This window comes from Orbicella faveolata, unplaced genomic scaffold (genome assembly GCF_042242905.1).
Source record: "Orbicella faveolata isolate gen_17 unplaced genomic scaffold, um_ofav_v1 contig_2, whole genome shotgun sequence".
NCBI classification, from domain to species: domain Eukaryota; kingdom Metazoa; phylum Cnidaria; class Anthozoa; order Scleractinia; family Merulinidae; genus Orbicella; species Orbicella faveolata.
Window position 1 is genome coordinate 13,993,358 of NW_028301547.1, and position 17,764 is coordinate 14,011,121.

The following is a 17,764-nucleotide window of genomic DNA, read 5'->3' on the forward strand; positions in this document are numbered from 1 at the left end:
TTCTGTTTTATGCCATTTTTAGCCAGATGACGTTTTTAAATTTTACTAAAACATTGTTCCTTTGTTTGAAATGATTCCACCAGAGACAAGATGAATACCGAACCAATCATGATGATGTCTAAGAAACCAGCCATCATAAATGTTTAAATTTTCCCTCATCGCTTTCGCTCTATGAGAAGGTAGCCGTAATAAAAAATCATAAGAATGTTTCGCGAGTCGTGGGCAAGTATTCGCTTGGCTGTTTCGATATTTTATAAAGCTTCCATAGTGTTTCTTATTTCTGTGAAGAGTAGTCTAGTAGCTTATTGAATCCTATGGGGTTCTGTCATACTCATATCTGCTAAGGAACACAGATAAGTTTTCCCTTCCATCCCTTTAATCCACAAACAACATTTTCTAGTTATCAGCACTTCAGTCAGTGAAGATACGCGGTTTTAATACATCTATGCTCTATTGATCGATGGTTTCAAAGAGTTTTGTGTCATAAAAGGCTGGTTTAGTTCCACGGTTAGTTTCCTCGGGAATTGTTCACCTGTTAACTAATTCAGTTTTATTCAGGCATATTCGCTATTAAGAAGTTATTGAATGCTGCAGAGGCTAGGCAATAAAATAAAACATGCCCCTTACTCTTAGGTGGACTTTTTATTCAAGCTACAATCCATTACATGCTTTAATACTTGTAAAACGAGTACTGATATTTATGACAAAATAATTACAGTTTCAGTTTTTCATTTAGATGTTCATCCATGCGTCGAAACAATAACAGCCGGATTTACATATATATCAAGTTTCGCAAGTTTGTTTAACTTGTGAATATAAATTAGTTTTCGCTTATTTAGACCTTAACTATTTCTTTTCGATAATTATATAATTCCGTCTGTTTGGTCAATTGTGAGAATGCGACCATAGTATCATCTGTTTTAAAATAAAGGTCAGTTTACGGAGTTTACGGCGTTTATCACTTTCTTTAAATGCACATATCAGCGGAATGGCGGCAACCAAGTGTGTAGGTGTCGCAGACAGACCTCGTTTCAAATTCTGTGGCGCTTGTTGACCTGTAGTTGTCGCTTGTTTCCATTTTAAAGCGATTTTTGTCTAAGGAACTCGGCTGTATCCGTGGATCACTGACCGACCGAATGGCACTGATTGCAATTGACTTAATCGTCCTTGTCCAATTTTCCCGAAAACACACTAATATCTTGAATTTCTCCATCCTTGATCAACAGTGTTGTTTAAATCTTTCCGAATGGGATACCTTTCGTGCTCCCCAGGAAATAATAAAAAGATGATAGCAACTGCCAAACCAAATAAAACAAGAGATAAGGTAATACGTTTTATCCAGCGGAAGGATAAGCAACCCATGGCTGGCTAAACAAAGATAGCTGTCTGAATATGAATTATTTATCAACATAACAATTTTTCTTTTGTCGCGACACATGTTAATATTGACAAGTTTTAAAGCGGACAAAAAAGTTTTCTCAGGAGGGGTAAAATCGACTACATCCACACCACCAGCCCGAGAAACAAATACCAGACAAGTATATATATATAATATAAAAATAAAATTTTTGCTGTTTTGTTTTGTTTATTGTAAACAACTATATTTCATAAACATACAATGTTATTGCCAGAGAATCCTCCAGATTGATACCATAGCTCCCTGTGTTGATATAGACTCAGTCACGTGCTAAATGTCTTGTTAAGAACACAGCACAAGGGCGATGAGTATGCTGATTTCTGCTGGACATCTCCGAACTGCAGCGCGCAAACTAACAGATAAGACCCAGCGTGCCTCCTGACACCCAGATCAGAATTGTTATAAATTACAAAACTGCCTGGTGAAGTTGCTTCATAACGCAAGAGCAAAGTGAAAAAAACATGAGCGACACACGCACCCTAGTTAAAGATTTACTATACGACGAGTTTGAGCTGTCCCACTTCGCTGCTGCGACAGAGCCGCACGCTTGGACGCGCAACACTGGAAACGAGGGTAAATGTTGCGCAAGGACTGGAAACTAATCGGCTTCCAAGATGGCGGTCAGAACTTCAAAGACGACGGACCGGGAGATGGACGAAACATTGGATTTTTTATCTCTAACGTTCGACCCATTAAAGGCTCTTTACGCCACAGGCCTTCAGCCACCTGTACCCAACATTCAAATTTTCAATAACGTCGCAGAATATGCACTTGCAATCAAGGAGGGTAAGACGAGGTCCACTGAAGTCGTGAAGCCCGGAAGCACTGCGGACTCATCACGACATTCTGTCTCCAGAACAAAGAACCTAAAACCAGAATATAGACCACTTCAGAAAGAGGATTTGCAAGAAAGGCTCAGAGCTATCGCCGAGTCTAAAACGGGTAACACAGAGGACACAAAATTGGAGAAAAAGAGTGATGTCAGAATGGATGACACAAAACTACAGGAATTTATTTTGGCCGAGGAAGCCTTCAAAGCAGAACAGAAAAGAAAGAAACGGATGGATGTGATACAGAGGATGGATGGTAAGAGCCGTCAGTACTAAAACGTACTTGCTCTAAATATTTGTTTCTTGATTTCTTAGTGAAGCTATAGTAAGGGTAAAAAATACTGGGTCACTACAAAACGAAGACCTAAGATCTAAGACCCAAGAGCGAAAATCGAAGACTTGTTTTTTAACAGGCCTATCAAACCAGAGACAGTTAAACTGGGTCAAAGCTTTTCCTCAGACACCAACTGACGCAAAATCAACGGGGTCTTTGTAGATAAGGCTGATTCGAACAATAAAATGAAGACCCTGATGATGTCAACTGACGCAAAATCAATGGGGTCTCCGTTTTGTGGAAAGGGCCACCTGGATATATAAGACGAAGACCCTCCCTCAAAATCTTTGTCAGACGCCAATTGACGTGAAATTGAAATCATACCGTCACTTTGAACTTTAAAGTGCAGACCCTTGTTTTAACGCTTTGTTAGAAGTCAACAGATGCAAAATCAATGGGGTCTTTGTTTTGTAGAAAAGGGTGCTCAAACTATAAAACCAATACCCTCGCTTAAACACTTTGTTAGATGTCAATAGACGCAAAATCAATGCGATCTTCATTTTGTAGAAAGGGCTGGCTCCAACTATAAAACAAAGACCTTTGCTTAAACACCTTGTTAGATATCAACAGACGCAAAATCAGTGGGTTCTTCATTTTGTAGAAAGGGCTGCTCAAACTATAAAATGAAGACCCTCGCTTAAACACTTTGTTAGATGTCAACAGACGCAAAATCAATGTGGTCTTTGTTTTTTAGAAAAGGCCGGCTCGAACTATAAAACAAAGATGCTTAAACGCTTTGTTAGATGTCAACTGACACAAAATCAATGGGGTCTTTGTTTCGAAGATATTAGGTCCGGCTCGAACTATAAAATGAAGACCCTCGCTTAAACGCTTTGTTAGATGTCAACAGATGTAAAATCAATGCTGTCTTCATTTTGTAGAAAGGGCCTGCTCGAACCATGAAATGAAGACTCCTACAGTAAATGTTTTGTTAGATGTCAACTGACGCGAAGTCAATGTGGTCTTCGTTCTGTAGATAAGGCCAGCTGGAACAATAAAATGAAGACCCTCGCTTAAACACTTTGTTAGATGTCAACAGATGTGAAATCAATGCAGTCTTTGTTTTGTAGAAAGGGCTGGCTTGAACTATAAAATGAAGACCCTCGCTTAAACGCTTTGTTAGATGTCAACTGACGTGAAATCAATGGGGTCTTCATATTGTAGATAAGGCCGGCTCAAACTATAAAGTGAAGACCTTCGTTTAAACTCTTTTTGACAGAAGCCAATGGACGCAAAACCATAGGATGCCTTGAACTTCAAAAGGAAGACCCTCAAATAAAGAAAATCAAATAGTGTTTTATTTGCAATTGTAGGAAAAACGTACAAACAGAAAAAACTTCTGTGATTCCCAATAGAGTTTACAAACTGTTAATCTTTATTGCGTTCGACGAAGTGGAATGCAAACCTAATTTTGACCTGTGGCTTTTCAGAGTTGGTCTCCCTGTGCATGGTTATAGGCTGAAAAACCCACATTCCTGTAAGGATACCAAAATGGCCACCCCGCTTGATTTTTGCAGGGTCATGTCATGGCCAGTAAACTGGTACCGTTTAATGCTTAGACATGTGATAAGATGTGGTGAACATGTGAGTATGTGAGCAGGCCACGTGAGCTCGTCTTTCCAATGGATCTTTCTTTGACTTCTTTCCATTCAGTCGCCCTATGCCTCGCTATTATGTGCTCTCAGCATTAGATTTTCGCGAATTTTTAACGCTTCGACTGCAGCATTTATCGAAATCTGAGGGAATTTTCCTTGTTTATTAGCACAACTTGGCTTTGGGATGATAACCGTGGGAACAGCTACATTTTGATTGCATTTGTTGATTAGTTCCAGTTGGGACAGATAGCTCAGTCTTTATCCAGTTGAAATTTTATTGTTTGGAATCGGTGGAAAAGTACTCTGAAGGCAAGATCCATAAGACTACTTTATTCGTCAGGGGAAATACTCGAATTAGTCGCACGGAGTTTGTTTACGGGAAACGACCACGCGATTGCAAATGCTAGCTTAGAATAATTTAAATATTCTATGAAACTTGAGAGTCTACAGAAACTGGCAGCGTCACGCAATGTATGAACAAATCGTGACCTCTTCACTAGCATGGACTTTGACACTATGCATATCTGACTGTAAAACCTCAGTTGCTGCTGAAAAATGTTGATTTTACCAATAGACAAAGGCTGAAAGTCAGCTAGTGAAATCATTTATTTACGGTATATATTTTAAAGTGAGAGCATCGAACGCACTTTCATAATCTCTGATTACTACTAGTATTTATAGTTGAATAACATTACCAAAGACCAAGTTGGACAGGAATTAAATGAAACAATTAGCGGTAGTGACTGACTCCCTTTCTATCCCTTTTTATACATTTGAATTGATATGCAGACATGCCTGTTTGTCAAAATAGGGCATGACCTAGTCTATTTTGGGTGTGTATGATTTATGAAACATAAATTTTAACCAGAACAGATTCAGATTAAAGAGATAAATTCAAAGATAATCAAAGAAATCAGAAAACTATGCAGTATATATAGAGATCAATTTCATTTCCTTTCATTTCATTTCATGCTGTGTATTGAATAATTCAATTGATATTCGACAACAGGAACAAAGCTAGTGCCTATAATGTAAAAACGTAAAGCCAATGAAATGTGAAAACTAAAATGCAATTTCTCTACATTTTAATGTTTGTGCCCCAGACACTGGCTTGAAAACATCTCTACGTGTTAACTACAAACTCAACAAAATGACTGCAAACTCGATATACATGGTTATCGTCCAGTACCTGCAGGAGGAAGTAATTCAATCACATGTCAACACTAGGCCAGTATTAAAGGATCATAATTTTGTAATCATGCAGTCACGGCAACAGCACAGATCAAAACTTCCTTTACAAAAAAGTAACTCCCTTTGAGCATCATCATCTGACGGTGTTAAAATGAAGCACAGCTTCTACATGTAGATGACGCATCTAAACAACACACACAGCATCCAGATAATGATGTCTCTCCCTCCATCTTAGAGATACCAGGTAACTGAACTCTCAAATATGCCTGCATTATATGGGGGCTGAACTCAGAGTCAAAGAGACTTGCATATGCATGGCATACTCAAATGCAATCAAGAGCAAAAATTGTAGTCAGTTGCTTTCAAAGTCAATTTACAAGACTGGTAACAACGAAAAAGCTCAAAAACAATGAACTAATGCCAATTGCTTAAAGAGGTAATAGATTACCCAGTAAATGTTTGCTATAGGTAGTGTATGGGTGTTAAGCAAATAGGTAAATAAAAATGATGTGATTTTCATCATGTTAAAGTTGGCAACTAGCTAGCGATTTTGCTTGGTGGTTAGCTTTTAACGATAGTGAGCATGTACATGCAAATTAATCATGAATCTTAGCCGATAACAACTGTCGCTTTTATGGTTGAGGGGATTCAAGAACCCATCAAACAAACAACTAACAAAGTGTTTAAGCAAGGGTGTTCATTTTATAGTTTGAGTCTGCTTTATCTACAAAACGAAGACCCCATTGATTTCGCGTCAGTTGGTGTCTGAGGAAAAGCTTTAACCCAGTTTGACTCTCTGTGGTTTGATAGGCCTGTTAAAAAACAAGTCTTAGGTCTTCGGTCTTTGTTTTGAAGACACCCCTAAAATACTTGACCCAATTTGTTAAAATAACAGTTTATTCAATGATATTCCCAAATCAAGTGTAGTTTTTTTTTTAAATCGGGGTCAATCCCATGTCCTCCCTTACCCATATTGGAGATTACCACACCCAAATTTGCAATTGATCAATAGGCCCTTTGCAGCTAAGCCATCACATGACCTATTTTTCATAAAATTATGGGCTATAACTTAATGAATGCCAGAAATGGAAAAAGCACATTAAAAATATCAAAATGGCCAAGTTTGACACCCCCATCATTAAAGAATGAGATTTTATGAGGGTCTTAATTTTTAAAAGGATAAGAAGATCTGTATGGAAAAAGTTGTTGGAGAGCAAGGTCTTGCTCTCCAGCAACATTTTCCATACAAATCCACTGTCGCATAAACTTATTCTTTAATTCCAGGGGCCTCAAACTTGGCCATTTTGGTTTTTTTTCGATGCGCTCTTTCCATTTCTGCCATTCCTTAAGTTATAGCCCATAATATAAAAATTTTCTAGGAAAAATTTGGTCACGTGACCCCAGCTACAAAGGGCCTATTAAATGCCACGTTTACTGTACTGATATTCTGTGAGTCACTAAATTAATATGACCAGATTTATGGTCAAATTTTAGTACCGTTGATACTTACCAATCATAGCTTTTTCGGTATGCTTTGCCAGCACATCAGACTCATGGCAAGTCTTGCCATGGTTATTTTGACGTGACTGCATCTTGCCAAACTACAAACCTTGGTTCAACAGTACTTTTGGTTGTCTCAATGATGGTTTTCTACTGTCCCTACTCCTATTAAGCAGTTACCCCAAATTTAATACACATAGTTTGGCTTTGTTTGGAAAAGGCGTGACAAATAGAAGACTGAAATAGGAAGCCTCACAACCAATAAAAACATTGAAACAGAGGTTTCTTATGATTGTCTTGACATGTTTCTAAGTAATTAGCAAAAAAACTTTGTGACAAGTCCATCAGGAAAAGAGTGATAGGCTTTATTATGTGCAGCAGTAGTCAGAAGCCTTTACTGATGTTTCTACCAAGGCTCGGGCTAATAATATATTCCTGACCAACCTGCATTAAGCAGCCAACCCCTATTAAGTGGTCACCTCCCATTTCCCTGAGGGTGGCTACTTAAAATTATAGGGATTAGACTGAAAGGAAGTTATTTAGTAATGTCAAGACAGTCACGAACACAATCTGCGACATACGCAAAGTGCATGATGCAAAGGTGGAGTGTAATACTGTCAAATATACAATGGCATCCCTGTATTTTGATTGGCTGTATTTCTTTGGCATGGTATAAAATACATTATATCACTGCTACCACATGTTTAAAGCTCCAGCCTATAAGGACCATTTACTTTTTGTGACTTACAGATTTAAGTTACCTGTGGTGTAGGTTTGGTTGCCTAAACTGGACCAGTACACATTATCATCACAATTTTTGCAGCTTCACCCTTACCATGCATCCTTTCCATGTTGGGGGAGGGTTGTGGGTGGACTCTACACGGCACTGATAGCAAGGTTTACCCCCATTAGGTGCTGATAATGATTTTTAGGGTCTTCCACTTCAAATCTTCACACCAGCCACTTACATGTGCACATGTTCTATGTTACACACTGTACCTCTTAAGTTACATTTTCATGAAGGAAGCTGCAAGAAGTGTGGAGTATTGTCACTTCCCTTTGCTAAGATTTAACATGAAGATGTACATATATCTAGTCCATCACAGGTTTCTGACATCCATCACCATATTCTGTGGTATTTTTACATTTTTACCTTATTACTGGGAAAATTATTATTTTAAATGCCAGTCCCAAGAGAGATCATATTTCTCTTCAAAATAAAGATTAATGGCAATAGTCGAGGATTGGCAACACTCCTAGCTCTGTCATGCAACAGAAACTGGAGTTCAGCACCTGCACTTATAAGCAATTATCGTTAAATGGCTTTTCTTTATTATAACTGCCTGTACATGCAAGGATATGTTTTTTTCTCTCTCTTCTCTATCCTTTTCATCCTGACTGGCCTTCTTAACTCTTACTGTTTTCACATAATCATTTACTGTAAGTGTCCATAGTAGAATTAAGCTTTTATTCAAGATATTCATGAAATGATTAGCTGCTTAATTTTCATAACCTATTTTCTTGAATTTGTTATAAAAAGGTCAAAATTTATTTATTCATTTCAGCTTGAGATGAACTCAGTTGCCTCCGTTTTATTTATTTGTTTTCCATAGCTCTTGCGGAAGGACCATTCAGTATCCTTTACACCTGTCTCACTGAGAGACGGAGAGTAAAGGTATGGACTAGAAGATACAAAGGACTGCGCAGCGTCTTGGCTGGATACCTTGTTGCCTTTGACAAGCACATGAATCTGGTCAGTAGAGTAATCAAGTTGTACAACTGCTGTTTTCAATAGGAATTACTTGTCAAACATTTGTTATTTATTGCTTTTTTATTATTATTATTAGTCTAATTTTGAAGTTTCACATGTACACTTACATGTAAGCACTAATTCACACAGTTTTGAAAAAAAGTTTTTGTGATTTGTAATAGTAATTGGACTGAGTGAAGAACAATTTAGGGAGAAATTGTATGAGTAATTTCAAAATTGGAAGTGGGTGCAACGTGACACAGATTTGAATTTGCGAGCACAATTACCTTAGGAATTGTACAACGCGAGGCCCAATTACTAATTAATTGGATCCACGAAAAATGTCGAGATTAAAAAAGATGTGTTTTTAGAACTTCTGAGCAAAAAAGTCAGTAGCACTGTCCATAAATTTTAAAAACTTTCTAGTAGGAAACTCTAAGAAGGAATCCATTAAAGTGCAGTTAACGGACATGCAATTGGTGTAGTTATTCAATTAAAAACTGTTGTAGTTGGATACGTGTAATTGGACACCCACGTGATCACGCGTGAATTACGCGACAAGCAGGCATGTAGAGAACCAATCACGATTGAGAATTTTCATTGCAATAGATTTTAAAATAATCGTCTTTTTGTACATGTTCATCTTACACAAGCTGAATTTTTGAGTGTTGACAATAATTACAGTGTGATTTAGAACAACTTTATTATTGTAAGGTGTCCTAGTACATAAATTCCCTTGGTGTTTTTCAACAGTTTTAAGTGTCTATATCGCCTGCAGAGTTCTTACAGTTTTGGTGTTTTTGTAAAGATTAGATTTTCCTCTGAAATCAGCTTTCTTAGAAATAAACTTTAAAGTTTCCGCTTGAGCCACACCATCCAAGTTGACTGAGTGTCTCAACAGAACAGAGCGTAAGTTCTAATATGATCTTGACATCATTTTCGGGAATGACAAATTTTGCAGCAAAAAAATTTACAGACCAGGACAGCAGTGACAACAAGCATAGGTGAACAGTCTGGGGGTGGGGGGAATCAAAGCAAACGAAGACCAAGACTTTTGTTTTTGTGGTGGCTCTGAAAAGAGCCGTTTTAAATGGATTCACAAAGAGCTGTTTTAAAAGTTTTCTTGAGCTTTTCGTACGAGGAAGAAATTAACTTTTTCTTTTATCTTTCTGATTTTACTAGGCTGTCGATCGAGGTCATAGAGTTTGCGAGGATTCCAAATAACCATTTTTGTGAATGTTTTTGTTTTGTTGCAATCGGGTTGCGTAATAGTATCCCGATTTCAACACTCACCCATTAGGGCATTGTGCAGTTTTTTTTTCATGCAAGAAGGTCATCCCACCCTGCAACCCTCAAGTCCGAAGGTGCCCGTACACCCATGATTTCAAGCAGGACAATGACTAAATATACATTTATTAGGCGTCTTCTGCAAACTGAGAATAACGTGAAATGAATAGTTTCTAAGAATTTTGAAGAACGTGAAACACGATGGCTAATTTTACATCCTTCTGTTTGGAAGTCAATGCCTTCTTCATGTGCTCTTCCTGAAGTAATGTCAGTAGACACCAATCTCCAAGCACTTTGTCAACTTGGAAAGGAGAGGCTTAACTGTAAACTTTAAAGCTTGATTTCAGTGGGGGGGGGGGGGGGGGAGGGGTGAAGCGTTGGAATTGCAACAAAAATATTGTTGGGCCTTTATTCAATTAATGTTGCAACAGTTTATAACTGGTAGAACTGCTCAAAACAGTGATCTGAAACTTTTGATAGCTAATTTGTCTCTCTATTTTCACAGGCCCTATTTGATGTCGATGAAGTCTACACTTTAGAAGAACGAATTGAACAACAAGAGATAAAAGATGAGTCTCTAGAAACGAAGAAAAAGAAGAAGAAAAAGAAAAAGACAATGTCACCAGTTGAAAATAAAACTTCAGGTGAAACCATTGACAACACAATTGCTGAAAAAAAAAATTCTTTATTAGTGCCGTCTAATGAAGTCTTAAATACTCCATCAAAGAAAACATATGAAGAAAGAATTGCTAATGTGAAAACCGACAGCAAAGAACTCCTTGCAGTGTCTGCTTCTGAATCTGATTCCCAGTTTAACACAGAGTTCCTCCCATCTAGTGATGTTACGCCACAGTTTTTACATTGCACTGTACTTAGGCACTGTAACAATTTTGGAGGCAATTCTGAAGGTTATTCCGTTTGTGACCATTCTATGGACACTAGAGATGACGAGTCATCAATGCCTTCAGCAAAGGCTCTTAGCGTCGCTTTACAAACTGCAATCCTTCCTTTTGTTCATGCTGAAGGTTCACCTCTCACAGAGGACAAAACGAACACCGCCGGTAAATGCAATCCTGAACAACACGAAGATACAGGAGATTCAAATGCAAACAATGAGTTAGTGTTGGATGATTCTGATTCTCGAACTATGGAAGCTGAATCCTTGGACCTGATCGGTACAAGTACGTCTGGTCATAGTAAAGGTATTAGAGAGACTAATGCTTCAGTAGCCGACGTTGTCTTATTGGACGAGGAAGTGACCACCCAAACTCAACAGTGCGACTTTGAAGAGAAAAACGAGCCTGGAGCTATTAATAGAAATACACTCTTACGTCAAACGGACGGTGAAAATAATGATATTATACATGCAGTCAGAAACTCTAAGGATTTGGGTGTCTCTCCATCTATCACCAAAGAACAACATTTTGTTTTTTCTGTCGATGCTCATGGAAGTGACTTCGCAGTATTAGAAGACGGTTGCATATCTGTTGACACGAACAATTCAGTTAACACAATATTAGAACATAAAACGGCCGAGTTGTCAAAGGACGTTAAGCAGAACAGTGTTATTTCTGTAGATGGCAGTCGATTGGTAAATGAAAATAATGACATTAGACACAAGGACCAACAAAAGCGGTTGCGAAATGGCAGAGAACACAATGAACAGAATGAACGTTTTGCTGGAACTAACAACGATTCGCCTTTGACAGAACTCGAGTGTTTTGAATTAGGAGAAAGTGAAAGTTGCCCAAATGACCAGTTTCAGAACAATGATGAATACGTGCCATGTTCAAAGGAGGTTGATAAAGGAGTCTGTGATACGTCATTAAGCGGCGAGGAAGTAATTCAGGGTGTGTCAAGTTTGTTTGACGGTGAAGCCGTCTTTTTCAAGTCCAACAAAAGCTTTGGAATAAAGTGTGCAACCGACGAAGAGGAGAAATATGAAGGGTCGAGCCATATAAAGGTCAAAAGTGAATGCAATGTGAATGATGTAGAGCCGAGTGGAAATCTAGCACTTCACGTGTTTAGCATGATGCAGTTACAAAGTGAAAGGATGAAGAGTGCTGTTGACACGGAAGCAGGAAGTATGGATGTACCCAAATCCGTAATAAAAGACACATCTGCAATGAACATGTCAACTCAACTTGAAACTGTTTCTCACTTGGAACTGAAAACTGTTGAACCGCTAAAAGCTCAAGATGAAAATTACGATCGACCAAGAAACGATTGTGAAGATACTGAAACTTTGGAAATATTCCAGGGTGTAACACCTGAAGGTACTAAATTAGGAGAATGTGAACTTTCAAGCTCCCCAAAGGTTGATAAAGGTCTGGCTGATACAACTAGCTCATTTAATTTACAAGGCAATCAAGTGAGAGAAATTCTCCAGCAATATGAAACGTGTCCAACGCTTTGCGCCAATGTAGAAGCTACATGTAGCAAGACATTTGAGATGCACATTCAATCTTTCTCGTCCTCGTCTTCTATGGAGCTTCAAACTGATTCACTGAGTAACTCGTTTATTTCAAATTTGCAAGACTGCCGTCTCTGGCCAAATGAAGGGACAAATGATACTCCTATGGCTTTAGATGTTGCACTAGAAAGTTATAGTACTTTAACTGGAGTGAGCGATGATGCCGATATCAGCCAAGGTTTGAGCGAACATGGAGTTGTTGGAACTCAACAAATATCCTTAAACTCATCGCCGAGTAACCATGAAGTTCTGTCCGAAGAGGGGAAACGTTTACATCTTACATGTTCTACCGTAGAACACTCCGTCTTTGTTTCTGGGAAACACCTGGAAGACTCGGACAGTCTATTGAGGGAGAATAGAGCAGTATCAAGTGATAAGCAATGCTCCGCTTTGGAGCTCAATTCAGATAACGTACTTTCAAAGGATGAGGAGGCCAGTCTCAATGCACACGTTCCCGCGAGTAATCGTGAAGAAAACGAATGTCGACAAGCCGTCAGTAAAGAGTTTGGGCATAACGACGAACAACTGGAGGAATTGCCAGAAAAACAACAAACAAGGACATTGGACACCGATCAAAATGCAACACATCTGAGCGAAACAGACGTTTCACGTGAATATTCTGCTCAAAACAAAGACGGCAAACGTGATGATGGCGAACTCATTAAATCACAGGAGAGTCAGTGCTCGAGTTATTCGCCTCATAAAGGCAGTGCTGAAACCTTTGCGTCTGCCGACAATGAAAGAGATTCGAACACTTCTCTTTGTGCCATGGTAAATCTGTTAGAAAGTGAGAACAACCTGAAAGATGTTTCGAGATTTACAGGCCTTAACTCTTCTTCGGAACATTCGGCAACAAAATTTTCTGTGAAATCTGAGGGCAAGGACGTCTCTGAAAGGAATGAAGCAGAGTTCACCTGTGACAATGTGATAACCGAAGAACAAACGAACGTTAAACCACGTGTTCCAATGACAAACAGAATTGATGAATCAAAAAGGAAGGGAGACGATGATAAAGAAGAAGGCGAAATTACCTCCGATGAAGACGACACTTCTGAGACTACAAAACATATGAAGAAGGAAAGAGAAGAAGGTGAACTTTCTTCATCTGAGTCCGATGCAGAGGCTTCACCACACGAGAAGCCTGGAGGAGCAAGTGTTCCCAGGAGTGAACTCACGCAAACTAAAAGTGTATTCAGTAGAAAAGAAAATGAGCTCTACCCTCGTAGGCGACATTCTTTAAGCGAAGTACCTCACAAGGTATCCAAGGAAAGGTCTAGAGTACCTGAAAATTCAAGAAGTGATAGAACAGCTTCTTTGTCTTGCTTTAAAAAGACAGATTTACGGACAAAGCTGATTGAAGCACGTCAGACGAGATCGTCACTGAAAGGAAGACGTACAGGTGTCAATGATGAAACGAAAGGTAGTCGTCTTCGTGAAACATCTGGAAAACGTGTTGAGAGGAATAGCACTGTGGAAAAGCCTGTTCAAGGAAAGAGTGTGCGCGACTCAACGAAAACTGAGAATAAAGCGAACGTTAAGAGCACTAAACTACAGCGAGCGTCTCAAGTAAAAAGAAGAGAAACACGACCGCGAAGCTCTGGAGCCTCCAATGAAACAAAACCTGGAAGCAGCCAGCGAAGGGATGAGACAACAGAAAGTAGCCTTAAGTTTGTAAACGAAACTAAAGGAAAGTGTGACAATTCTCTGCAAGGAGACGATGTTAAGGCAAAAAAAGCGAGTCCTACAACCTCAAGACAGAAGATACACGAGGGTTGCGATACATCTCAGGTTAATCCCAGCAAAACATCTAAAGACTCGACAGTTCGTCTTGAGACTCAAGGCAATAGAAAGACAAGATTGTCACGCAGTGATCAGCGTAATAGGACAATGGTGAAGGGAAAAGAATCGATGATCAAACTCGACACTTCAGACACAGAAAAGCCACGTGATTGTAAGGGAGGACACAGAAAAACCGCTAAAGATTCACGCGTTGTGTCGAGGCCGAAAGTTAAAACAAATGTGTGTCTTCAAGTCTTGGACTCGCAAAAGGCACCTTCACGTGCTAAGAAAGAAAAGATGGAAATTAACACAACAGCCAAGCTCTCTCTAAATGATCCAGATAAACACCGAAATGAGTCTCGCGTTGAAAGCAGTCTACGGCCTCACTCTGATAACGAGACAACAGCAAAGAAAGAATATGTCCTAACCCACTTGAAAATCGATAACAAAGTTAACAAAGGAGGCGAGAAAACTAGTTCAGCTCTTCTCAGCTCAGACGGTAAAGTGCAAAACAAGCCTGAAAACTCTTCCAAAGCGACAGGTGAAACAAAAACAATGGATGGTGTAGAGAGACATGGCCGCCACAGTGATAAAGGTAAAACGAAACGAGTTAAGACCCCTGTGAAAGCGTCTCTACGAATTACACCAAGAAAAGTTCTTAAAAAGTTGCCTTCCAATGTCACTTCTAATGCGAAAGTACAGGCTCGACATGTTGAAAGGGATAAGGCAGGAAATACAAAGAAACGTTCAAGGGCTGTAGATATCACGGACCTGAGGCAAGCTAAGAAATTGCGACTCGAGAAAGGAAATGGTTGCTCTTCAAAATTACCAGTTGATGTTTCTACAATTGAAAAGCCTACACCGTCCATGAAACGTGGCGAGTATAACAACAGACAAAATCAGCCACCTTCCTTGAAGCTTGGACGTTCTGAACAAGAAGTAATCTCTCCTGGGGGCGATAAGCTCAAAACTGCAGATCAAGAGATAAGTATGAATGATCCTGAGACAAGCTCCTACAACAAAACACTGTCAAAGACGCTTTTAATTGGTGGCAACAAGCGTTTGATATTTAAACAACGTCATGTAAACCAGTTGTTTGTCAGAGGAGACAATGTTGTCATGGTAGCCTACGCCAAGTGACTTGGAAATACTCTTTCTGGTCATGATTTATGCCTGTTATGATCTGAACCTTATTTTTCAAGCCTCTGACTTGAAAAGCATACTCCTCAAGACGTCAATTCAGTTGGACCAGTTGAAATTTAATGAATAAATCAACGGTAAAACGTCGAAATATTTTCATAGGTTTTTGTAGCACGCTAGAATACAATATACGAGTACGTTGTGTAATACTGATGTACCTTTAGATTGGTTAACGAAACCTGCAAGCGAGTACGCCTGAACTGCTGCAAATACGATCAGGGTTACTCAATAAATCAATCAAAATTCATAAAAAAATATGAGTGCTTTGGGAAAGAGAAAATGTGTAAAATCAATACATATAAGTAAGAACATTGCTTGCTATTTATTGGCCTTATTTATTATAAATTGTGAAACGAATTCATGACTTGTTTTACATTGTTCAAGAATTAATAAGCCAGCGCAGATATTCACAAAGAGCTAAATTTCATGCCGGCATTGAATAAAAAAAAAATCATTAAATCTCATAGACCCCAGTGCCCGACCTCTAATAAATGGTGATTATTGGTGAACGGCGAAAGTATAGGCTGGTTTTCACAAGTGCACAAGCATAAATAAGCATGAGCCGACATAGGCAGCGTCCACACTACGCCGGAGAAATTGAAAACGAAGGTTTCACTCTGAATTTCCGTCCACATTAGGCCACAGAAATTCAAAAACGCAACAATCACCGGTCATTGTGGGTTTGTGTTTGACTCGGACAGGCAAATATCCTGATTATCGTAACCTCATCGTTTTCGAAAAGCTTCGTTTTGAAAATGTTTTCTGTCCACCCTAGAACGCGAAGCCGGCGTTTCCAAATTCCTCCGGTTTGAAGAGCGTTTTCGAAAAGCTCCGGATTAGTGTGGAAGGAAGGCCTAACCGGAGAAATAAAGCTCCGTTTTCAAATTCTTCCGGCGTAGCTGTGGACGGGGCCATAGACGCAGTACGATGTTGATGACTGTCGCTTTTTGTTAGAACAATTTCCCAGCAAAAGGGCGACACTTGACATCACCTTGCGGCGTATGTCCGCTTAGGCCTTCTTCTTGTGCGCTAGTGAAAACCAGCGTTATGAGATAGAGGCTGAAATTATAACATGCCGGAGAAAAAGTATGAAGACTAGTATTATGAATAGAAATGCTAAAGCCAAGAAGGACTCGCATTACTTGACAAAACACCGAATTGATTTATCATATCATAAGCAGTTTTTCCTGCAATTTATTTTGATGAGTGATAAACTGGGACATGCGAAACGTCACGAGTGGTTTTAAGTACAAATAAAGTTTCTACTCGCCGTTCCTAAAGTAGGTAAATAGGTTCATAATAAGGGATTGGAAGTATCAAGCGTCGTATTCCATGGCGTGGGACTGCCTTGGACAATACGCTGTCATCCTAAACACGCCCGTCCAGTGGAAATTCGGCACAATCATAACTTGAGGAAAGTGTCGAGGGGTGGTGGGAAGAGGGTGTTACATGTATGAGGCCCGGTCCACACGTATCCGGATATTTTTGAATCCACAACTTTTTCTTCCCAGATTCAAAAATTTACCCTTCCACACGAAGCAAAAATATCCGGATTCGCTGCCGAATTCGCCGGATGCGTGTGGACGGAAGCCGTATCCGGGAAGAAAAAGTTGCGGATTCAAAAATATCCGGATACGTGTGGACGGGGGCCAAGTCTCCCAGTTTATAAATACACTGCGATTTTCCTGGCTGGCTCGTATTTTACACGAAACTGACTCATCAGAAGGGCATAAGGACATTTTGTTTCATTTCTGAAGAAACGGACGGTAATATTTTGGCTACAGAGGTGAACTTTCTACTCGGTGATGATACTAACCAATCACAATTAAGTCCGTAATTTGTAATGTTTTGCGTTCTCCGATCTCGAACAAACTAGTGGAAACATGTTGCTCAGATATCGGTAAAATAATAGCCACAAGCGCAATAGGAAATTAAAATGTACCAAATTGAAAGTTCCGACGACTGAAGTGGTTCTAAGTTGGACTACAACGACACAGTGTGAAAAAATACATATCTCTTTTCGCGTTAGGTTGTAGTGATGCATACATGGCGGCAAAATGTCCGCCAAAATTCAGTTCGTTGTACCAAAACTGCCTCCTCCACGGGGTTTTCTTATTTTTAGTGCAAAGGGCGATTGGAAGACTGGGAGTGCGCAAGAAGGCGCGAGCGGGAGCTGGTGGCGAGTAAAGAGCGCGAGCGCAGGGAGCGCTGGGAAGGAGAAAAAGAGGGAAAGAAATTTCCTGTCCTCCCATGATTCCCTGCGCCCCTCCTCAATAATTAACTATTATAATTTTTTACTATCGCGCGGGCGACTAAGGATGAGGCAGGTACCAAAATGTGACATGGTGCACCATTTAAACTGTTGCCAAAGTACGCTTGACATGTTTATCGTTATAATGTTGAAAACA

At 39.5% G+C, this 17,764-nt stretch overlaps 1 protein-coding gene across 1 annotated transcript; it reads left to right on the forward strand.

Moving 5' to 3' along the window:
• Positions 1-612: 612 nt before the first annotated feature.
• LOC110048083 (uncharacterized) lies at positions 613-15,873 on the forward strand. The gene is made up of 3 exons (XM_020753859.2): positions 613-2,503; positions 8,481-8,620; positions 10,410-15,873. The coding sequence occupies exons 1-3, from the start codon at positions 2,032-2,034 to the stop codon at positions 15,294-15,296; spliced, it is 5,499 nt and encodes a 1,832-aa protein (XP_020609518.2). The 5' UTR covers positions 613-2,031; the 3' UTR covers positions 15,297-15,873.
• Positions 15,874-17,764: the final 1,891 nt, after the last annotated feature.

Coding starts and splice junctions, on each gene's coding strand:
- LOC110048083 (XM_020753859.2), top strand. CDS start 2,032: ATGGCGGTCAGAACTTCAAAGACGACGGACCGGGAGATGGACGAAACA. Junction 2,504..8,480: donor TGTGATACAGAGGATGGATG/GTAAGAGCCGTC, acceptor TGTTTTCCATAG/CTCTTGCGGAAGGACCATTC. Junction 8,621..10,409: donor TTGACAAGCACATGAATCTG/GTCAGTAGAGTA, acceptor CTATTTTCACAG/GCCCTATTTGATGTCGATGA.